Genomic DNA, 24,863 nt, shown 5'->3' with positions numbered 1-24,863 from the left:
TAGTCAAAAGTTCAGGTGGAAGGAGAGGGTACAAATAGTCCATCGGGTAGGTCGGAGAAAAAGGGGGATGGAGCAAGGCCAGATCGGGAACAAACTAGGGGAACGAGAGATTTCTGGTAGGCGGGCTCATGACCGGGTCTAGAGAGCGGGGACTTCTCAGCACACATTCGAACATTTGAGCAGGGGCATCGGGTTAGCCCTTTCCTCTCATTTTGTCGGAGATAGTGCCTCGTCCTGCAGCTCCGTTCAGTCGCGGTCTCGCCTTGGCCCATGTCGCAGACGTTCCATAGTCTGTAGTCAGGCCACGTGCTCCCACATCCGGTCCTTCTTTCCTCCGACAGCCGTACCCTTGAAGGAGTTTGAAAAGACAGTCTTTAGAGAATTGGTGGAGGAAAGTAACCACATAAGTCTATTTCTCTCCCAGCCCCAGGTAAATGAGAAATAGAAACGTCCGTTATGTTAGGGTTCACAACTGACATATAAATGATCGATGGTGAGCCTGCTGGATTTATTATGGCTTTCCTTCACGATTGTTTAATATAATCACGACAGTTCATCTGATGGGGACCCACCTTTGTAATACAAGCCTGACAATGCTATACCGTTCTCTAGGGGTCTATATTTACAAAAAGGGTGTTGTGAGCTATCAACATGGTACTAATAGGCCTCTCGCTGAGGGACGAACATAGGCTAAACATTTTTCATATTATCAATGCATCCTGCCCTTTAACTAAACATTTTCACTTTCGACAAGGTCCATTGTAATGATTTTCTTTGCTTCGGTCTAAACTTTAACTTTGTAAAACATCATTCTGGTTCCTATGCAGCCTCTCATGGCCTGATTACTAAATTAGAAAAGACAGGGGTCTCATGGGAAGACAACTAGGGACATAGAAAACTGTGATGGGGGAGGGCATCGTCTTATTTTGGGTCATCTTTTACAGTCGGGGGTGGGGGATAGTTAAAAACTCTTATCGGGGGGGGCAACTGAACGCAATACTGGGCGCGTCCTGGGAAGATGGGGAAGTTTCGATTACCTTTACGGTTTGGGTATCGCGACAATTCGGAACGGGGAAGGTCGCGCTATCTGGGACACTCTATTCCATCAGGGGAGCCGCTGACGTAGTTCCCTTATCGCGGGTCAGATTAGGGAACCTCAGTCGTCTTACCCGTCCTTTCCCTTATGGCCAATTCAAAATAGTTTTCGGAAAGGAGAGGTAGTGGCACAGCGTTAGGGCGATTGCATTAAAGACAAGTTTTGAGCAAATACTGGCGGTATTTGAAGCCAATGGGGTGGTGTGCTAGGGGTGGTAGTCTGCCAATTTCGGAGCTAATCGCTCGGAAGAGTGGGAGTGTGAAGGAGAGAGGGAGAGAGAGAGAGAGAGAGAGAGAGAGAGAGAGAGAGAGAGAGAGAGAGAGTGCAACGGCAGGCTAAATAGTACACGTGCGACAGGAGGGTGGCAGTGTATTCGAGAAAGGCTATTTAGTGCATTACACAGCAAAGGACAGTTATGGGTCTGCGTTAGAATCTTGAAAGCATGTAGTTTGAGGCGGACGAGCATTAGACAGGGTAGAGGGGGCATGCTTTGAGGAAAAGGAAAAAAAGGAGGTACCATTGTGTCGCACTTTCTTGCACTCTTGGTCCTTCGACCAGTTGAGTCAACGCTCCAGTCACACACACACACATTCTCTCATAGTTTCGAATCATACGTGACATGGGTTCATTCGTGCAGCCTGGTTTAAGGGTGATCATTTTTCATCAGATCATACTAATTTTACGGGCTTGTTGGCTACGTGAGTAGTTTGTAGGCGTGCTTAGGCGCCACCTTGCAGCGCTAGTCTGCTTCGGGTATCAGACATGGCAAGGCTTCAGATCTTCGCCACACCTAGGCTGTAATCTCTGATGTAACCTGCAGAGGGAGGGAAAAGAGGGGAAGGGAGTGGGACAACATTCGCGCATATCAAATGCATGGATTCGAGAGTTCTTTACTTACCTCATACTCGTCTTTCCTCCTCGGGGTAGAGTCCTCGGGGATATGGTTTCTGGAGTCGGGGGGGGGCAGTGTGTCCTTATAGGTCGTGTGCGGGGAAGCGTAAAAAGGGAACCAGAGGTGCCTAGTGCGAGGTATCTAGTTAATAGATGTATCTCACTATCGGGGTCCTTAAATCTCCTTCAACGCTGTGACATTCTAGGGTTCTTCGGTCCTCGGGTCAGCTCTGTTCCCTAATACCTTTGACGTCGTACTTTATAACATTTACATCGTTTTATTTTACCCTTCTTTTACATTCCCTCATTTATACCGTTCGTTTTACCCATCCTTGGAAGCCGAGGTCCTCCTCCCTGCGAGAGTTCATGAGTCAGTCGCGTACCTTGAAGGCAGAGTATCGTGTCGTAGATCCGATCCGTCCTCCAGGGCTGGGCAGCCATCTTCTTAATAACCTTAAAGAGAGAGCATAGTAGGGTACAGAGAAAAGAACTCTCCCGCCCATCCCATATTTTCAAATAAAGCATGCAATACCCGTTCATTATTTCGAAGACCTTTATTTTTGCAAAATCATAGCACGTGGATTTATGAGGGTGCAGTCGTATTTGGCCAGACACGGCAATGGCTAAAGTGCGTACAGTGGGGTGTCGTTTTGCAGTAATAAAAACGTTAGAAAGGTTTAGCAATTCATTTGTAGCAAGCTTAGAACGTCTATCAGTTGGCCGGGGGCTCGGGGGCGTTTAGTTCATAATTTAGAAGCACAGTCAGACTAGTTGCAATCAGATTTTCCTATATGCATACCGTGTGCGTGCATCATAAGCGAGGTTATACATCGGTTATATATATATATATAAAAACATAATACATTGTACATTTATAATCATCATTTTTAACGGGATCCGTTTACATGTTCCCCGAGTGAGCTCTCCTTTCTTCTTGTCAAGTGTACAAAAAGGGTCATATATGTCTCAGAACATTAAGTTTGTATAGTAAAAAGGGACACCACGAGGTGTTCGTAAGTTCCTATCGATACCGGCGCCATTTTGGGCGGGGCCGGGTTAGTCCGGAAGTGGCGTCAGGAAAAAAATGTTTCCTACAACCGGCAGTTGGACCAGAGTCCTTTTCGGCAGTTCTAGAATTCATGCTAACAGAAGGGGTGGCAATGTCATGTTTATTTCGTTGGCGATCAAGGCAGTTGTCCCTTACCGGAGGCCTGCAGTGGCCGAGGGTTCCTCCGGGGACCTTTGTAGAATCTTCAAGGCTGTGGAGATGTTGTCGGAGGTGGGGGCTCGTGCTCCGGTGGGCGAGCGGCCGAGTTATATTGCTGTTCAAAGTTACTCTAGCAGCCGGGGCCCGCCTTCCAGCAGACCCAGACGCCATTTTTGGGGCCCTGCAGCAGTCCCCTCTCATCGAGTCTGCAAGAGTGGAAGAGACCTTTTTGGGGACAAAAATAGAGAGTGGAACTTCGTGTTGTGGAAGCGGGACATTCGGTTGGGGTGCGGCTGTGATGCCCCCACCGGAGGGGGGGGGGCGAGGGAGACTCGTTCGCGCCGTCTCCTTCTTCCGGTGCACCCCATGCTGCTCTTTTTCATCGGCCCGCATGAAGGTCTCTCCACATCCGGTGCTCCCCAAGTCTTGTGCTCAGTGCTGTGGGAGTATGGCCACCTGTGGCGCACATTCGGTGCTGCACAAGTATCGGTGCAGTCATTGCAGATTCGGTGCTCCGAAAATATGGGCACCATTGCACGTTCGGTGCTGCGCAAGTATTGAGGCACCATCGCCTGGCTGGGGGTGTTCGGCGTTGGGCCGGGGGCTGGGAGACCTCCTATCCATGGAGGTGGGAGAGGCTCGTCCGCGTCGCCTCTCCCTCCCAGCCCGACCTGGACGCATTCCTGCGGAGGTATGGACAGGGCATACCGCCGTCCGGAGCTGCTGCGGTTGTCACCGAAGGGAAAAGGAAGAGGTGTCTCGTCCTTCTCTGGGCCGGGCTTCCTTAGGTTATCGGCTGCAGCCGGACTCAGTTGGCCCCGGTCCCTGGCCATTGGTGGCCGGACCGGGTGGACATGTGGCGGGACTACCTGAAACTTTCCAGGCCCGTTGCGGCTGGGCCGAGGAGGCATGTGGCGGGACTACCGGCAACTACCTAGGGCCTCTGCGGCTGGACTCCGCTGGCCCCTGCCTCTCCTCCGGCTCCCCCATACGTTAAGATTTCCTGACCAAGGGTTGGCAGCAGGGCCCGCCTTATATGGGTTGCCGCTGGTTGGGCGTAGCCGTAACCCTGCCCTACTTTGGAAGGTTCCAGAATGTGGGGGGGTGGTGTTCTGTTGGCTTTTATGTTCTACAGTTTACCGTTCTTGTTTTTCTAGCGTTATTGTGTTTTTCTTTGCTTGTTATGTTAAAATAAAAGTTCGTGTTTATCAGTGGCTTACTGATTCCGTTTCCCATTTCTTTCTTTCCAGGTTGTTTCATGCTAAAATTTCTATTAACATAGTTTATGTAACATGGAAGCACGTGCAGGGGGATGACGCAGATTCATATATTACGTACACACAAGCTCAGACGGGGGGACAGTAAAAGCATGACACACAAGATCCAGAGACAAACATAAAAACAGTTATTGGCCATAATTATCTTTTTCGTCCGTTAATTTAGAGCTAGGCTGGGTTCCCGTCTCAACGTTGTCCGACCTGGGAAAATTCGAACATGTCGCTGAAATCGTTCTGGCGAAATCTGTGCCATCGGGCATAATCAAACGTGGTGGTTCTATCTGGTCTGTCCATGTGAGTCGGATTCTTCTTCGTCTCGCGCTTTTTCTCATTCTGCCGGCCTGTCTTTCCTGTCGGCTCTCTGCCCCTACTCACGCTCAGTAGAGTCGGGCATTGGGCTTTCCAGTGTCCGACATATCTACAAAAAGCGCATTGGTCTTGCCCTAAGTCTGGCCGTCTTTTGCGTAGTGTCGGGGGATAACTTTTGGGTCATGGTGCCTCGGGGTTGTCCTGTCGATATGTTTCTCTACCTGATCTGTCCTCGTCTTTTCTCTGTCGTTGCATAGCCTCTCTGCGCCACATACCGAGACTGTCGAGCATAATAGGCGTTGTCTTATTATTGCGAAGGGCTATTTCCAACGTTTCTATTTTATCAAGGTCAAAGGACCCTACCAGTGGCCACTGTTTGTCTTGACATTCTTTGGTATACCTGTGCCACAATTTATTATAGGCTATGGTGACTAATCCATAGTTTATGAACATGTCCTTATTAGGGGTGCCTTCCAGTGGAGCTATATGATCCACCTCTAATACACGGTCCGGGCTGAACCAATTATCAATCAGTGGGGAGAAGACAGACATGACGGCTCGTAGCGAGGGACAAAAAGTCAGCACTGCCTATCTTATCACTGTGCGCAAAGACTAGACAGAATATTTCTATTCTACGTTGTTTGCAGGCAGTGAATACCTCATAAACAAAATAACAAAGAGTAACCAATAACGAGGAAAAATCAATAATAAATAAGATAGAGTAGAATCAATGGGGAGAGTAAGTAGGGCGCAAAAGTCTGCGTCCTCTACCCTTTCACTATCCGCAAAGAGGAATCTGTTATTTCCGGTTTGCAGACAGGGAATCTCCAGAAGACAATCTGCGAACAGTAGTTCGGGGTCAAAGAACCCAGTTAATCAGTGAGGGAGAGGGAATCTCCCAAAAACCGTTAAGAAATAATAGAGTCAGTGGGGGAGAAAAATAGGCACGACGGCTGCGTTACCTATCCTTCACTGTTTGCAAGAGGGAAAGAGCCTACTGTTTCTCCGCGTGCAGACAGTGAATCTCCAAATAAGTTAACAAAGAGTAATACTAGTATATATATATATTTTTTTTTAAACAATCAAGCAATCATTTCGCAATCCGTCGTGTTTACACGACCTTACCCGGACCGTATGGACAGTTTCTTGTCTTCCGAATCCAGCGCCTGTTCGTCCTCTTTTTCTCGTATTTCTCACGGCACTCCTAATGGTCCCCAGTCAGGACCGTAGATCGCTCGAGAGAGGTCTGTTCGGAACTAGTGAAGTTCGGATGATCGGCTGCCAGACGAGGGTCTATTGGGCAAGAGCTCTCCCGATCGTTGCAGTCGTTCACTCTGTCGTCGGGACCTCTCCCACTGGATCCACGAGTCGCTGATGGGCCCCACGCTTGGGACGCCAATTGTAAAAACCTGGCTTGGGTCGGGGACAATCGAGATTTGCCCGGCGGTATTGCCTCTGTGACCCACGAATTATTAATCAATGAAGAGGCAGGCGCCGGAGACTGGAAAGCAGGAAACAAGGTTTTATTCTCTCCGGAGGAGAACACAGCAAAACAGACAGCAGGTATCGTTCTGGGGTGCTCTAACTTATTTCTGAGGCCTGGCCCCTTATATACAGCCTTTTGCGGTTTTATTACAGTTTACATATTCATGGCAATGCTTTGATGTACGGAAAGACATTCCCGGAATCCCCCCCCTTCGGGCCCGTTCCCATACACATTTACAGTAGAAGTCCCCACCCTGGTCACAACAGGTGATGGCTATCGCGCAGCTGGATATTCCGCCAATTCATGGAATGCGGGGTTCGATCGGATCTCATGGGGTGGGGTGCTTTGATCAACTCGGGGGTCCTTTGATGAGGGAAGCTTTCTATTGCACGGGGAGGGGCAAGGAATAGTATCGGCAGAGCTGGGTGTCGGCCTGGGAACGAGGAAGACAAACGGGCACACGGGGAAAAGGGGTTTGCATCAAAGGGCCGGGGACCAGGAAAGGGAAGAAGGGAGGTGTCGCGCTGGGAACAGGATGAGGCTCTGAGGCAGAGCCGCGCTGAAGAGGGGTTTATGATTCAAGGCAGGTGCGAGCAGGGGGGTTGGTCAGCGTGCAGGCTTGGTGTGGGCGAAGGGCTATGTCGGGGGCCAGTGGCATGCAAAAAGGGATGGTCCTGATCGAGGCACCTAAAATGGCGGGCGCGCACGACAAAAGTGTGGCATCAGGGAAAAGGCAAGATGGCGCCGATAATGTTCACCAAACCGTACTAATTTTCCACACAAGGTCCAAACGACTCACCACATGCAGGAGAGTCAGAGAGGGCCCCAAGCAGAGGAGCCCACTGAATCAGGAGAAGACCCTCTAGAGCAGGGGTCTCCAAACAGTAGCTCGGAGCTGCTGGTTGCTCACCAGCACCCTCGAAGTAGCTCTCAGAGGTGAAGCCAAACCAAGCCAATCTCAGAGATTCTGTGTATATTAAAGAAGGCAGCACTGCTCGTTTCATTATCCGTAAGAGTTACAGACAGCCAAACCAATGGCAGGGCCTCTTGATAATACTCAAACACACACTGTGTTGGCCAATCAATCAATCAGGGATTTATAGAGCGCACTACTCACCCATGAGAGTCTCAAGGTGCTGGGGGTATAGATTTGGGCAGCTCCCGTCATTTAAAAACCCAGGTCTTGAGGCTCTTCCTGAATGCTTGCAGTTTGGGGCTTCATCTGATGCTGAGAGGGAGTTTGTTCCAGGTCTTGGCCGTGATGTATGAGAAGGATCTGCCTCCTGTTCTGGCTCTGTGTATGTGGGGGATTTCAGCAAGGACTGGTCAGCTGGGCAGAGGTTTCTCTTGGGGGCGTAGAAGGAGAATTTTTGTTGAGGTATTGGGGTCCGGTGTTGTGGAGGGCTTTGTAGGTGTGTGTGAACAGCTTGAAGGTCACTCTTTTTTTGACAGGGAGCCAGTGGAGGTTTCGTAGGTGCTGGGTGATGTGGTTTTGTCATGGAATGCTGAGAATGAGTCTGGCTGTGGCATTCTGGACGGTCTGGAGTTTGTGGAGTAGAGATTTGTTGATTCCGGCTTAGAGGGCATTCCCGTAGTCCAGCCTGCTGGTGATGAGTGCGTGGATGACGGTCTTTCTGTATTCGGGGGGATCTATATGGAGGTCTTGCGGAGTATGCAGATGGTGTTGAAGCATGTGGAGGCTACAGCATTGGCCTATGGGTCTACCCCATGAACCGTCTTTATCCACTTTAAATCTACCTAAGAAGGAGATTGGCCATGTTATATGCCCTGCTGTATCAGTTGAACCTTTTGTGACTTCAAAGAATAGTGGCAGCTGTGTAGTGTAGTTCCTATATTCCCAATAGGCTCTGCGCATTGGAATAACAAACGATAGTTTAGACGTAGGACTGAGGTTGACTAGGTCTCTATTGAATATGTTAGACTTAATTATGAAATGCCAGCTAGCTCAGAGGTCACTAGAAACTTTCTCGAGTAAACAGGAAGGAGTTAACTTTCCTGAATAGACAAGAAGGGATTAGCTTCTGACAACCGCATTAACATGGCAACTTTGCTCCCTCCAGAATAAGGAGTATATCTCCAGAGTCGTGTGAAAACAATAGACAGCTATTTTACTCAGTCAATCGTGCATGCTTAGATCCACCAGATTGAAGAGAAAAAGAGAGACGGGCGTTTTCAATAAAAGTTGTAATTTATTGAGCAGTCCTCTTTCTCGTGCAAGAGAAGTGAATTGCCACAATTGCAATACTTGTCATAAAGTAAAGTGCGTACAGTAAAAGGAGTATTATGAAATAATACTGTAAAAGCATTTATATGGTTTCTAAGCCATATGATACTTAAAACAGATAAAATATATACATACATAAAATCATTGACTAAACGTACTCAACTGGTGCTTCTAAGATACGCCTACCCCGGTGTACCTAACCTAAGCCTAGTACGTGGTAAGGATTAAGTGAGCTGCAGTTTAAGTTAAGTTAGTTTTTGCCAAGAATCTGAATCAAGAATTCTCTAAGGATCTAATCAGCTCCGTACCTTGGTTATAGAATGAAGGAGGTCTTGTATCTCGTTCTCAGGACTCGATCTCCCAGAAACCCGTAAGGGTGACTGGAAACACTGGAGCTGGATTTCTCGGCAGGGGAAAAGACAGCGTCTCTCTCAGTGCATCAAATGGGAGGGTCGGCTTCCTTCAGCACTCGCATCAGCTGGGCGTCGGGCAAGTAGATAGCCGCTCTGCTCCAAACCACCGTGTGTTTGCTTAAGGCAAATGCTGGTATATTTATACCTGAAAGGTGCAGAGTTTGACGTAAGGTTGGACATAAGACGTCACTAAGAACTGACAGTTCTTTCAGGACTCCAGGAGTTCTTGCACAAATCAAAACAAAAGCAGGGGGAATTCCCGGGCTGCTGGAGGCTTGGTTTGTTTAAAGAACGCGTTGTACTTTCTAGGAGTCTATGGGAGTAACCTTGCCGTATTTGGACTGCATTGGCTATGACTAAATATGGATGTGATTCTTATGCCTTTATAAGGATATTATTTGTTATAACCACATAAGGGCATGAATCAGGAATATTTAAATACGTTTACAACAGCTGTAACCAGGGCTGACCCACCAAAGTGTGTGACTGCAAGGACTAGAATGAAAATGTGTTAGTTGGTAGCATGATCAATCAAAGAGCTGAGGAGAAGAGAGTATGCATCCAGGGCAGAGAAAAGTAAAGCATCACATTCATTTTTGGGTTGGTGTGTGATATTGTGTCCTTCCCTATTAAACAATGTTGATTCCTTAAAGCTACTCCTTGACTATTTTGGGCATACAAGTCTAGTAATTACATACTTGCTGCCATCATTGACCTATTAAGAGCATGACTGGCCAGCTTTTAGCCATTCCTGACAGAGTGGCAACCGCTTCTCCCATAATAATGCCCATAACTGATATATGTTGGGCATCCAGCTGTGGCACAGTGGTAGCCCTGGTTTAATGGTGGGCATTATTAGCACAACAGAGGCATTCTTAGTGTTATGCTAAGCAAGCATGGCCTATGATTCCAATACTTGTGTATGTGAAGCAGAATTTGTCCATGAGAGGCAATTTTACATGTCACTACTCAAGGAAAACAAAAAGCTGATGTTTAGGGACTGTGTATTTTCTTTTTTAAGTTCAAGAAAGGGTTTATTGAAAAGAATAATACGATCATAAAAACAATACTTCATATATGTAGTTATTTGTTCATACATAAATACATTAAGGTATAATAAAGAATAATAATAGTATATAATATCCGCTAAAATGGTAAAAGGATAATATATATGATGATAGGAGTACAATCAAAGGTTCACAGAAATTGTAAATAACAATATATTGCGAAAATACACAATTGTTAAAAAGAAAAAATATATATACACATATATACATATCTACATATATTTATATATATAAACATATATATATATATATGTATATTATAGAGAATGATAAATCAAGCATAATTATAGACAAACAATAGGAGGTCAAGCAGGCTTGATAACTTCTTGTTGTGAGGGATCGGGTAAAGAAGTTTTCTTCATGGCATTGTCTAGAAATTGTGTGAGTGGGTACCAAAGGTAGCAAGAGAGATGGGATGGACTAGTGCTGTATCGAGGCGATGGTTGTAATATATAGCATACCACCAAGCTAAATAGGACAGTTTAGAGGAATCCTTCCAGTGTTTTGATATTTGCTGAAAAGCTACAGCTATTAACAGATCAATAAGTGGTAGCTGGGATTGACTTGTTTTCCAGTCTGATGGTAAACTACCAAGAAAAATATTTGTAGGGGAGAGGGGGATTGTGGTGTGAAATATGTGTTGATTTGTTGCCAGACCTCTTTCCAAAATATAAGAACATATGAACATGTGAAAAGTATATGATGGAGATCAGCATCAACATGGGAACATGTCCAGCAAGTGTTGAGATTTGTGTTGTGTATTTTATGTAATTATTTGGGGGTAAGAAACAATCTATTGTAAATAAAGAAAAGGGTTTGTGTTGTGCTGGCCGCTCTGGAATGATTTTCTAAGTTTCGTCTAAATTCTTTTCCAAAAAGAGATAGGCCAATTTATTCCCAGATCTGATCCCCATAGGAGTTCCACTTTGGTTTTGTCTCTGATCTCAGGAGGTGTCATTAAACAGGAGTAAATGGTGGATGCTTTGGAGTTTATGCGCAAAAGATTATGTCAAGGGAAAAGTGAGTGGGAGGATGCGGAAGGTCAAGATTTGAGTTTAGTATAAGTATCAAGTATTGCGTTCTGCAAGATCAAAAATGTTGGTTTAAAGGAAGAAGGCAAATGATAAAGAGTTTGTAATTGCGTAAATTGAATGGGTATGCCCTGATCTAAAAATTGATGCACCCAGAGTAGGCATTTGTTCCTCCAAACCTTCCAATATATGGGTTTCCTATTAAGAAGGATTTGTTTATTGTGCCAAAATGTGGAGTTGAGAAAAGTGCCTAAATTATGTACCATTAAGTGTGGTACAGCGGACAGTAGTTTACATGAGTGTTTGATTATAGGGGTAGAGAGCTTTTGTGGTTTGCGAGTAAAGGAAAGATACTCCTGGAATGAGAAGGGAGCTAAAAATGAGGTTTCAAGATCCACCCAGAGAGGTTTATCCTCAGATTGATTAGCGATCCAATTCGATAATTGTCGTAGCTGAAAGGCTTTGTGATAATTAGAGAAATGAGGGAAGTTGACCCCGCCTTCAGATTTTGGTCTTGTCAATTTCTGTAGCGCCATTCTTGATTTTTTAGCGTTCCATAGAAAAGAAGTCCAAATAGAATTATTCTTTTGAAAGAATTTAGATGGAATGGAAAGTGGAATGTTAGAAAGAGTATACAAAACTATTGAAGTCAACATCCTTTTTATTGTGTCCAGACGACCCCACCAGGAAAGATGAAGGGGATTCCATCTTGCGACCAATGCTTTAAGCTTGGCAGAACATTTGTCTATGTTTAAAGAGATAAATGTCTTTATAGAGGGAGAGAACCAAATGCCCAAATATTTTATATGTTTAGGATTCCAAGTAAAGTTGGAGATCTTAAAGTCATCCTTAAAGGTGTATTTGGTTAAGGGTAGTATCTCACATTTTCCTCTGTTCAGTTTATAGCCAGATACCAATCAATAGGCTTCAAACTCTCCCATGAAAGCTGTAAGTGAAGATTGTGGTTGGGAAAGAAAAAACAAAATGTCGTCAGCGTATGCTGCCAACTTAATTTGTTGGGGGTCAGAGAAAAAGTCTGTGATTGAGTTATTCTGGCGTATTCTTGAGAGAAAGGGTTCTAAGGCCAAATTGAAAAGAAAAGGGGACAAGTGGCATCCTTGGCGTACTCCTCATTTAAGATTAAAGTAGGGGGAGATGAGGCCATTAGTAAGATCAAAAATGTTGGTTTAAAGGAAGAAGGCAAATGATAAAGAGTTTGTAATTGCGTAAATTGAATGGGTATGCCCTGATCTAAAAATTGATGCACCCAGAGTAGGCATTTGTTCCTCCAAACCTTCCAATATATGGGTTTTCTATTAAGAAGGATTTGTTTATTGTGCCAAAATGTGGAGTTGAGAAAAGTGCCTAAATTATGTACCATTAAGTGTGGTACAGCGGACAGTAGTTTACATGAGTGTTTGATTATAGGGGTAGAGAGCTTTTGTGGTTTGCGAGTAAAGGAAAGATACTCCTGGAATGAGAAGGGAGCTAAAAATGAGGTTTCAAGATCCACCCAGAGAGGTTTATCCTCAGATTGATTAGCGATCCAATTCGATAATTGTCGTAGCTGAAAGGCTTTGTGATAATTAGAGAAATGAGGGAAGTTGACCCCGCCTTCAGATTTTGGTCTTGTCAATTTCTGTAGCGCCATTCTTGATTTTTTAGCGTTCCATAGAAAAGAAGTCCAAATAGAATTATTCTTTTGAAAGAATTTAGATGGAATGGAAAGTGGAATGTTAGAAAGAGTATACAAAACTATTGAAGTCAACATCCTTTTTATTGTGTCCAGACGACCCCACCAGGAAAGATGAAGGGGATTCCATCTTGCGACCAATGCTTTAAGCTTGGCAGAACATTTGTCTATGTTTAAAGAGATAAATGTCTTTATAGAGGGAGAGAACCAAATGCCCAAATATTTTATATGTTTAGGATTCCAAGTAAAGTTGGAGATCTTAAAGTCATCCTTAAAGGTGTATTTGGTTAAGGGTAGTATCTCACATTTTCCTCTGTTCAGTTTATAGCCAGATACCAATCAATAGGCTTCAAACTCTCCCATGAAAGCTGTAAGTGAAGATTGTGGTTGGGAAAGAAAAAACAAAATGTCGTCAGCGTATGCTGCCAACTTAATTTGTTGGGGGTCAGAGACAAAGTCTGTGATTGAGTTATTCTGGCGTATTCTTGAGAGAAAGGGTTCTAAGGCCAAATTGAAAAGAAAAGGGGACAAGTGGCATCCTTGGCGTACTCCTCATTTAAGATTAAAGTAGGGGGAGATGAGGCCATTAGTAGATATGGCAGCCTTGGGCTCAGAGTAAAGTAAGGATATTAAGGAAATGATTCTCTGTCCAAACCCAAACTACTTGAGAGCGCGAAAGATAAAAGGCCAATAAAAACCCTATCTAAGGCCTTTTCTGCGTCTAACGCAAATGCCGCCAAAGAGTCTAGATAATGTGATGCTTTAGATAAAATATCAAAGAATAAACGTGTATTGTCAGTGATGTTGCGGCCTTTGACAAAACCTGATTGTTCTTTTCCAAGCAACATGGGAAGATGTGGTTCTAATCTTAGGGCGAGAGCTTTCAAATGTTTTTTATAGTCTACGTTAACTAAGGATATAGGTCTATAATTCTTACCGTAACGAGAATCTTTATCAGTTTTTGGTATTAGACAGATCAAGGTTTCGGAGAAAGAGCCAGTGGAATTACGAGAAGCAATAAAGAAGAAAGAAGAGTATGCAAGTGTGGGAGTAGTAGATGGACAAAATGTAAATAAAATTCCACTGTGAAGCCGTCGGGGCCTGGGGCCATGTCTTTTTTAAGAGTTTTTAAAGCATTTAACAATTCTGTTTGTGTAAGTTCAGCTTCCAATGAAGCTAAATCTATTTGAGGATTAATATGTTTTTGAATCGTGGAGAAGTATTGGGATATGTCTGTATCTGAGGGTGTGTTTTCTGGTGTGTAAAGGGATTGATAGAAATGTACAAATTCTTGGAGTCTTTCAGTGTCTTTGAATTTCGATGCTTGGCTATCGTCTATAATGGAGTCAATATGAAGTCTCTGTTGTTTAATCTTTAGATAATTGGCCAGAAGTTTGCCTGATTTGTTTTGGCCACCATAGTACTTCGCTGAGGATTTCAGTAAGTATAGGGAGGCCTGTTCTGTAGTGGATTTGTTAAAATCGATATTTGCATTGATAAGATCTTTAAGGGAATCCTTCGACTTGGATGTATGAAAAGAGTGCTCAAGTTTTTTAATCTTAGCAAGAAGCTTATTATGTAATATGCGTGAGGTTTTACGTTTATTTGACACAAATCTAACGATGAAATCCCGAGCTGTGGCTTTAAAGCCGTCCCACACTGTATGAAAGTAGACATTTGTTAAATTAATGTGAAAGAATTCGTGAGCGAAAGAAGTGAAAGATGAATTGAAATTAGGGTCAAGGAGTAAAGAGTTATTGAAACGCCATTTTTTTGGTAATGTGAATTGATTTAAAATGTCTAATTGAATTGAAACAGGTGCATGATCTGAGATAAGTATAGGGCCTATGTCAGCAGAACGTAAAGATTGGGAAATATTGCGTGAAATAAAAATATGATCTATTCGAGACTGTGTTTGATGTGGAGAGGAAAAAAAGAGTATTCTCTTGGGGATGGGTTGCAGAGGCGCCATGAGTCTAATAAGTTTCTTTGTTGAATAGTTTGTGTGAAAACTTTGTGTGGCGCGTTTCGGATATGGGGAGATTTAGAATTCCTATCTATGAATGGGTCCATCACTTGGTTATAGTCTCCTGCAAGAATAAAGTTTTCTGATGGGTACTTGAGCAACAACTGAGATATACCAGACCAGAACATGGCATCACCGCTAGTAGGGGCATAAATGTTAAGTAAAGACAGAGGGTCTTCCCCAGCAGGAGGTTAGTGAAAATCCACCTACCCTCTGTGTCGGATTCTTGGGATACAAGCTTGGCATTCAGTGATTTGTGACAAAGAGTTATACCCTATTCCTTTTGCCATCACCTGGTGAGAAAAAATTTCACCAACCCAATTTCTTTTGAGTTTTACTGATTCTACTTCGGTGAGATGTGATTCTTGCAATAACGCAATGTTAACATCTAATTTGGAGAGGTGAGATAAGACTCTCAGTCGCCTAATGGGGGAGGTCAAGCCTCTAACATTCCATGTGACAATTTTCAAAAACACTTGTGAGATGAGAGTAATAAAGCCATAAGTGAACCAATAAATTCTTGTATATTGTGAACAGTATTACTTGTGAGAAATTCAACAATAAGAACTATAAAAAGAATTGAAGTAAACCTTATATTAGGTACGAAGGTATTAAAAGTTAAAACCAATTGAGAGAAGCTGAAAAAGTGGAAACGATAAAGAAAAGGAAGAAACGAGATTGGAGAAAGAGGGATATGATAGAAACATGTATGATAAGAAGGAAGAAGAGAGAATAAAGAAGACGGGGTAAGAGCTGTAAAGAAAAATATGAGAAAAAGGATCATAACCACAAAGAAGTCAAATCAATGGAAGGATGGGGGGGGGGGGGACACCACATGGAATGATGACGTACCCGGACTTCATGAGGTAAGGCGGGAAAGACTTCGGGATGTAAACAACAATCAAAACTAAAAGGTCAAGCACATGAGGTTTGGATCTGTGTAAAAAGAAACAAAAAATGGTTAATACAAACAGGATGGAGTATGTCATGACACATTATGACATCAGACATTGTAAGTTAATAACCTGAAATGGAAGAAGATAATGACAGTCAACAAACTATTATACCACAGCATAGTCCAATCTAAAATTCTGTAGGTAAAACAACATGCTAAAACGCTAGACCCTCTTCCAATATATAACGGAGGAAGAGCTATATAGAGGTTAATGAGAACATAAAAAACCATTATACCATGGCAAAAACTACATTAAACTTCTATAATTGAAACAGCACCCTGAGGATTTAGTCCCCATTCAAATAAATTCCAAAATAAAAGTTATTTAAAGCGGTTGCTGGAAATGTCCATCTTTTCTGGGCATTGTGCGTTGAGGAAACTCTTTAGCTTTGTTGGGTCCTCATAAGTCGTGATGTTATTGTTGAGTGACTTTAAACAAACAAGGATGAAGCAATCCGAAACGTGCTCCGATTGAGCGCAACACTGGGCGCATATCGAGGAATTCTTTGCGTCTATCTGCTGTGGATTTGGCATGGTCTTGCGAGAAGAATAGTTGATGACCTGAAAATGAAATACGCTTCATGAGCGACTGTGTATTTTCTAACAATGAAAACTGATTTGATTTTTCAAAAGAAAAAACTATGCTTTTTCAGTAAAGGTTTTTCTTCTGGTTAAAATTGAGTTTTGATAGCTCAAAGTGGGAAGTGGTTTTGATAGAAAAATATGTGTATTTTCAAAAACGAAAATGCTAATGAAGACAAAATATTGCAATTCTAAAACATATTTAAAGTTGTTAGCTGAATGATAATTAAATTTGAGTTGGGGAGACTTATTGCTGCGGTAATACCCTTTGTGGCACACAGCAAGTGATGATTTGAATGTTACTTGATTACAAGTTTTTAATATTGATAAACGTTTTCCTAGCATTCTGCTGATAAATTCACCTTGAATGTTTGGGTGGTTACTACTGATAATCGTGCTTAGGGTGGTCACAGTGTAATGTTAATACATATCATGAGCATTTTATAGTGATAAAATATGCTAGTAGCTCGGCAGGACTTTCCTTGAGCAGAATTAGCTCTCACTACGGAAAAGGTTGGAGACCCCCACTCTAGCGGACCCACAGGACATATGCAGAGGAGTCGCAAGAAGACCTCGAGCAGCTTATCAAAGATGAAGGCCTACGTTGCAGAGGATGTGGTGAGGATGCTTATCTTGGCAGGAGGAGATGCGGGAGGATTTTTTTTTTGTCCTCATATTGTGCAAAGATGAGATAAAGGAAGACAATAATACTTCACTGGATCTTTCTCACCTCTTCTGGATTTGTGGAGACCTTTTTAATTTGAGGTAGAGTACTGTCTTCTGATCTCCAAATTTGTTGGGAAAGTCACTCATTGTTTCCCCCCTGTGTCTGACCCAGAATTAGTTTATTACAAAGTGATTCATCATTGTACTTCCCTTCCTACCTTGCCTCTACTCCCTACTCTAGGGGTTATTTCTATCCCATATCACCCAGAATTTCATTCGCTTTCTTCCCTCTCTACTCAATGCCAACGTTTTGATCGTACACACCAATGTCAACCATTCATTTAATGTTGGGGGGTTTGCAAGTATCCACTTTATGCATACCTACCGTCTGGCAAGTAAAAGTAATACAAACAGTAGGTCCTTTTGTTTCTTATTTAAGTGGGATGGGCCCCCATTATCATTCATGGCTCCAAAAACAGGTATATCCACGCTCATCACTATGTTTTGTCCCAGTACTTCATTTATAACCTTACCCACTCTGGACCAGAATTATTGTAATTGAGGACACTCCGGAACACATGGATGTCATTTGCTTTTATTTCTCTGCACTTTGGACATCTTATCACCACTTGCTTATTTATCTTTGTTAGCTTTTCCGGAGTCCAGTATTCCCTGTGTAGTATAAAAAGATGGTTTTCCCTAAGAGGTGCAGATTGTATAACACGCCATAATGTAATCATAGATACTTGCCATAAGTGTTGAAGATCCCGCATTGCCAAGTCCTTCTCCCAGAGTTCTATTGGTAGTGTGAAGACTTCCTCCCCTGCCTGGATTCAAAGCCAGTACCATTTTGATACTTCCTTCCTCGGTGGGTCACTTTGTAACTCTTCCTCTAAGGCCACCTTTTCCACGTATCCCTTCTCCATGCTTTTTATCCAACTTGTCAATTGGTAGTACTTAAACCTTGACAGTTTCAAATCTGTGCTTTGTTGCAGAGAGTCCCAACTAACCAGTAGTCCTGCTTGTATCAGCTGTTCCAATTTTGTTATGCCGCCTGTTTTATGGGAGTTGTCAGTGTGTCTTTCAAGCATTCTGGTGTGCCTGGGGAATCCCAGATCGGTACAACGGTACTATTGTATGGTATTTGTTGTACTCCTCTAATCTGATACCAGAGATTTCAAGTGGCGCGTAGGAACTTCAACTTTTTTTTTTTTTATATATTTTGGATGGGCAAACTTGTATAACCAGAAGTCATCTGCCAGAATAGATTTGTAGTAGGAGGGATAGGAAGAATATTCTTTAAGTAAAACTCTAAAGTTTTTGAATTGGAAGGCTCTGAAATAAAATAAAAGGTCTGGGCTGGCGATACCCCCTTGTTCTTTTTTCCTAAGCAGTTTCTTCCATGCTATTTGTATGCTTTTTGAGGCCCAGGTAAAACCATTCAATTCACCTTGTATTTTCTTGAGCCATTGTATCTTAAATTCAAGTGGGATAGTATTGAAGATAAAGGTAAATTTAGGTAAAATCGAAAAACAAAATTGCATTGGATCTCCCCAAGAAAGACAGTGGTAATCCACTCTAAATTTTCAGGAGTTTCCTTGCCTCTTTCACTCTCATGTCCAAATTTGTTTGAGGAATTTCATCAATGTTCTGTAGTATCTCTATGCCTAGATACCTAATTCTATTTTTTGCTAGTGGGTGTGGGGAGTTCCATTCCATGATTTCGTTTTTTTGGTGATTAACTTGATATCTCAAGACTTCTCCAAAATCGTCTAACAGCTTAGTAATATTAGGTAAAGATGCCCTGAGGTTACTTGTAAAAACCATTAGGTCGTCCGCGTATAGTGCCACTTTTTTCCCCCACCCTTGGAATCTAAACGGGATAACTCCCTGCGATGTTCTTATGGAGTTGGCTAATGGCTCAATATACAAGTTGAATAAAGATGGGGAGAGTTTGGCATCCTTGACGAGTACCTCTTTCGATTCTAATTTCTTTAGACAGGTTTCCGTTTACCAGTAGTTTTGCCACTGGAGATTCGTAGATGTTCGTAACTGCCTTCAGAATTTTTTTCCCTAGCTCATATTTATTACTTTACAGAGAAAAAAACAATTTACTCGATCAAAGGCCTTTGTGACGTCATATGTGAGAATTGTAAGGGGAATATTTTCTTGCGTGGCATATCGATTGTTTTTATAGGTTCATGCGTCAGATCATGTAGCTGTCTTCCCTTAATAAAGCCTTTCTGGTCTTTGTGGACCAGCTGACTTGTCACCTGCCCCATTCTTGTTGCTAAAATATGTGAGTAAATGTAATAATCATTGTTCAGAAGAGATTTGAGTCTGTACGATTCACATTTCAAAGGGTCCTTCCCTGGTTTTAAAATTATACTATTAGTAACGTCGTTCCAAGATTTAGTTAATTTTAACCCATTAAAGAAAATCTCATTTAGCTGAATCACTAATATAGGGGGCAATAGCTCTTTCAGGTAGATATACAATTGGTTCGGTGGGGCGTCCGGGCCAGTTGCCTTCCCTTTTCTTTAGCTTCAACAGAACACTAGTTACTTCTTCAAGTGTAATTTCTGCATTGAGTATGTCCTTATGTTCTTCTTCTAGGCTGGGGACAGCAAATTTACTCAGGTAGAAATCTACTTGTTCATTGGACAGCTTCAGATCTTCTGCATATAAAGACTGAAAGAAATCAATGAAGGCGTTCTCAATCCCCTTTTCATCTACTTCATGCTCAACCCAATTTCCCATCTGCAAGGCCGCTTTTCTTTTCTATTCTGTTTGGTCTTAAAATTCCATGCGAGCAATTTGCCACTACCTTCTCCGTAATCATAGTTTAATAACTCACTAGCTTCCCATTTATTTCTAATTCTGGTGTCTAATATGTTAGTTAACTCGACTTTCTTGTTCTATATTTCTTTTTCTATTATCTCTTGGTTTTGTTCAGACTCAGCGACCTGTAATTTCCTGTTTTTTTCTAGGATTTCGGCCTCCAATTGGCTAATTCTAATTCTTTTGACTTTATTCCTAAACGTAAACGAACTGATTAGAGTCCCCCTGATTACTGCATTGTAAGAGTCCCAGACTATCTGTATTGGGGTTTCCTTGTTAATGTTATACTTAAAATATTCCTCCATTATTACTTTTAGCTTATCTATGATCTGTTGGTCTAAGAGAAGAGTACGATCTAAAGTCCATCTAGATGATGCATGATGTTTCCTGATTTTTATTATCAAGGAAACAGGGGAGTGATCGGACAGGTGGGTTGGAATGTGATCTATATTGACTACGCTGTTGTTTAGGGTTATATCTATCAGAAAGAAATCACTTCTAGATCTGTGGCCATATTTTTTATTTTTATAGATAAAGCTATTACTTGAAATATCTTTACTTTTCCACACAGCCACAATCCTCAGGTCTTCTGTGTATCTTTTTAACCATGCCCTAATTTTTGGTAGGTTTAAGCCTTTATACAGGGAAGATCTATCTTGTATAGGGTATATTAATATTTTGAAGTCCCTCCCCCACCCTGGAGAACCCTCCCTGCTTCTGTTGGGCAGATCAGGTATTCCCTCTTCAAGAGACACCCACTCTGAACCAAAAAAACATATCTGTCGTAAGTGGCGTTAGCACAAGCTTATCAAGCATCTTCCTGAAATGGAACAGACGTCCCCATCTGGCACACACTTAGATCCTTTTTCGAATTGTATGTTTCGTCTAGTGTGTAAACAATTTACAACAAATAGTTAATTCCAGTTTTCTTTTAATTGATGTCTTTCATTAATAATATAGTGTTAATAGTCACAATACATGAAGCATATATTCTTCCATTATCCTAATTTGACATGACCCAATGCATTTCAGGACTTGTCCTTCATCAGGGGGTAATTCTACACAGCAGGTAATTAAATTTAAGGCGAATTAGTCTGTGAAAGAGTGCTTTTCATTAGTGTTAGGACCAGCTTACATAAGCTGCAATGGCAGGCCTGTTGTCACAGTTTGAGTGGTAACTCGTGGGTGGCATAATACATGTTGCAGCCAATAAAAAAAAACTGGTGTACCTCTGCCCTGGGTACCTTAGTACTATATATTTGAGGCTTATAGGGGTACGCCAGTAGCCAATTGTGTAATGTACAGAAGTACTTTTGTCAAATTTTGAGGAAGCACAGTGACTGGGGTCCTGATTAGCAGGATCCCGGTAAGACAAATAAAAAGAAAACATACGGACATCAGCAAAAAGTGGGGGTAGCCATGAAAAAAGATCCTACTTTACTTCACAATTCCCCTCCCCCAAAATGAAAGGAGATGACACTAACTTTGCCCAGTTGAGTCTTCATTTTGAAGGTGAAATTATCTGGAGAGTCCATCTGCGTTGGCATGGTTACTCCCAGGTCTATGTTCCACAGAAAAGTCCATCACCTGTAGGGAAATGGACCACCTCAAAAGTTTGGTATTTTCCTCCTTCATTTGTTTCAGCCATAAGAGGGGCTTATGGTCTATCGGAACAATGAAGTGAGTACCAAACAGGCATGGCCTCAACTTCTTCAAGGCCTAGACCACAGCAAAGGCCTCTCTCAATAGCTGACGAACACTTTCCCCTGGTGGTCAACCTCCTGCTTATAAAAGCTAATAGTTGGTCCTGGCCATCTTCATTAAATTGTGATAGAACTGCACATACCCCTTCCTCAGAAACATCTGTCTGGACAATGAAGGTTTTGGAGTACTTAGGACTTTGAAGAATGGGAGCAGTGCACATAACCTGCTTCAGGTCATCAAATGCCTTCTGACAGCTAAATGTACACTGAACTTTCTTAGGCATTCTTTTGGAGGTGAGAACATTAAGAGGAGTCACTATGGACCCATATCCCTTAACAAACCTCCAGTAGTACCCAGTCAGGCCCAAAAAAGCTCTGACCCGAGTCTGGGTAGTGGGAGCAACTCAGTCCATGATGGTCTGGATTTTGCTTTCCAAAGGCTGAACCTGGCCTCCACCTACAAGGTGGCCCAAGTACACAACCTTGCTCTGCCCTATCTGGCACTTGATGGTGAGACCTGCCCTTTGCAGGGCCTCTAGAACATTCCTGAGGGGGACCAGGTGATCCTACCAGGTGGAACTAAAGACAGCAATATCATCTAGATATGCTGCACTATAGGCCTCCAGACCTGTGAGAACGTTGTTAATTAAGCTCTGAAATGTGACAGGTGCATTCTTCAAACCAAAAGGCATCACAATAAAATGATAATCCCCGCTAGGAGTTGAAAATGCTGTTTTTAGATTGGCATCCTCAGACAGTCTGATTTACCAGTAGCCAGCAGTCAGGTCAAATGTACAGAGATACTTGGCTGAGCCCAGAGTATCAATCAGCTCATTTGCCCTAGGAATTGGATGAGTATCAGCCCTGGTTATTACATTGAGACCTCTACAGTCTACACAAAACCTCATCTCTCTCTTACCATCTTGCATGAGGTTTTGGTACCAAGACTATAGGACTAGCCCAAGAGATATCCGAAGGTTTAATAACCCCCCAACTCTAGCATCTTTTGGATCCCAGTCCTGATGCAGTCTTTGACATGGTCAAGCTGTCTGTAGATTTAACTTTTGAAAGGCAGACTGCCACTTCCTGGGTACATACACCAGGTGGATTGACTAGGAGTAAGAGAGCACAAGTTTGGGAACTAATTTCGAACTTGCCTACAATCAGCTTGCTGCTGGTCATTGAGGCTGTCTGCTAAGGCTACTCCATCAACGAACCCATCAACATGGTCCTAAGTGGAATAGGTTCTAGATACCTAGTGGCATGGTCCACCACCACTAGGATATAGCTATGTCCAGATGCTATTATACCCCACCTTCCCTTCATTTAAAGCACTCTGATATCCACTAGGGTCATGTTCACGCTATACAAAACTTTATAAATAAATCTTTGTTTTTAAAGATGCTGTCGAAGGGTTTAAGGGACCAACAATATCTATCCCTACCCTCTGAAAGGGAACCCCAACCACTGGAAGTGGAATTGAGGGGGCCTTTGTAGTGCCACCTGACTTACCACTTGCTTGGCAAGAGACATAGGAGTGCCAAAACCCTTTGTGTCTTCAGACATGTGGTGCCAGTGAAAATGAGGGACAAGCCTGTCCCAAGTCTTGCTTTGCCCAAGATGTCCTGCAAGGGGAATGTCATGCACCAGTGAAAGATGAAAACTCCTGAACTTCTGAGGTATAGCTAACAATCGGATGGCACTAGGCTTGGGGTCTCTACACTCAGAAAACAGAAGCCCATCTTCCCAATAGATCATATGGGACCCAGTGACATTCCCTGCCTCCTTGCTGTCTGAGTTGTTCAATAGAGGGGCAGGATTTCTGCTCCAGACTCCAGTCTGCTCAGGATGGGCCCCTTGCTGCCAAGAACTCTGCCGTGTCAGGTCCATGTTCCTGTAGGACAGTTCCTTCACAATGGCTGGGATCATCTCCCTCAGAAGACATCCTCACTGGGAGTCGGATAATTCTTTACCCTTTCTGCTCCTTCTCTTAGGAGCTAGCTTGTCCATCATTTTTCCAGGTTCCAGAGCTCCCTCAATGCCCAACTGTTTGGCCCATGGCCTAGTAACAGCAAATGCACTGGCCGGGATTCCCATCATCTTTGCATGTGTCCTAAACTCAATTTCAGACCGGACTGTAGTTTCTAAGTCATTGCATACCAGACAGTCTGGGGAAACCATAACTCTTTTAGGACCAGTTTCACCTCCACAGCGGAGATTTGCAACTGTCAAGGAATGATCAGTCCTGACATTGCCTGCATTCGTCACTTGGTAAAGTCGACCAAGTATGATCTGGTCAGGAGACACATGTTTCTCTGTTACCATAGTGCCACTGGCCCCTGTGTCCCTGTATGCCACAGCTTCTTGGCCATTAATCAGAGGCTGTTTTCTGTGCATGCTCCAGTTAATGGGACTTACTAGCAAGGTGGCAAATTCCATGAAACTGTCACAAACAAGGACAACCTGAGTAGGAGTTCTGACTAGGCCAGAACCCACTTTGGCCAGAACCCACTTCAGAACACTAGGCTAATTCTACTAATCTTCTTCTGGTCATCTCCATCACCATTGTTTTTCTGCTTCACCCTGGTACGGACTCATTTGTCAGCCTTCTTTCCCAATTCTTGGGGATAGATCAGATCAGAGTCCATGAGGTACTGGCACAACAGCTGATTTAGACACATATTAAGGATGTGCTCCCTCATCAATAAATTGTACAATCTGCGCTCAGAGACATTCCACTTCACCTTTCGGAAGGGTCTGAAATCCTGGCTATTCAGAATATCAACTGGTAGCCGCTTCCCTATGTCTGTTTTCTGCTGTCAGCGCTGGGATGCCTCAGGGTAGCCTTACGCTTAATACGTCTTAATAATAATCCCTCATAGTCATGCACATTACTTCCAGAGCGTTAATAACACTATCTACAAAGTCAACCCAGTCTTGGGGGTGTGTCTTCTGTGTGACCTTGAATTTAACCCTGTATTGTCAGTGGTTAAACCAAACCGATCTATGAGGGCCCTCTTCAAAACTGTATAGGTGTCAGCATCTTCCTATTTGGCAGTGAGAAGTTTGCATCTTCCTTTGCAAGCAAAGGACAACCACAGGATAGCTGCCCACTGCCCTTGAGGGATCTACTGTACTTTACAGGCCCTCTCCAAAGAAGTGATCCATTTATGGATACCATCCCCCTCCTGGTAAGGAGGGACGATTCTGCTCAGGTTCCTAGTAGCATCAACTGAGTGCACCCAGATCCTAGGGACACTAGTGCTGTCACAAATGGACTCTAGTCCCAAATTCTTCCTAGCTCTCTGTACTTCCAAGGTTTCCTTATCAAGGGCCAGCTGCTCTTGCTGGATTCTAAGCTTGGCTCTCTCAAAC

At 43.1% G+C, this 24,863-nt stretch overlaps 1 protein-coding gene across 1 annotated transcript in view; it reads right to left on the bottom strand.

Annotated features, from left to right (window-relative positions):
* Nucleotides 1-15,633: 15,633 nt before the first annotated feature.
* MSI2 (musashi RNA binding protein 2) overlaps nucleotides 15,634-24,863 on the bottom strand; it is a 1,965,164-nt gene continuing 1,955,934 nt past the window's right edge. Inside the window, exon 11 of the mRNA XM_078679738.1 lies at nucleotides 15,634-15,677. Coding sequence (XP_078535864.1) covers nucleotides 15,649-15,677 — 29 coding nt within the window. The 3' untranslated portion in view covers nucleotides 15,634-15,648. The remainder of the gene's footprint in view (nucleotides 15,678-24,863) is intronic.

The sequence above is a fragment of the Lissotriton helveticus genome, chromosome 3_1, assembly GCF_964261635.1.
Source record: "Lissotriton helveticus chromosome 3_1, aLisHel1.1, whole genome shotgun sequence".
NCBI classification, from domain to species: Eukaryota; Metazoa; Chordata; class Amphibia; order Caudata; family Salamandridae; genus Lissotriton; species Lissotriton helveticus.
The sequence above is the reverse complement of the archived record's forward strand: the minus strand, read 5'-3'. Positions and strand labels throughout refer to the sequence as shown.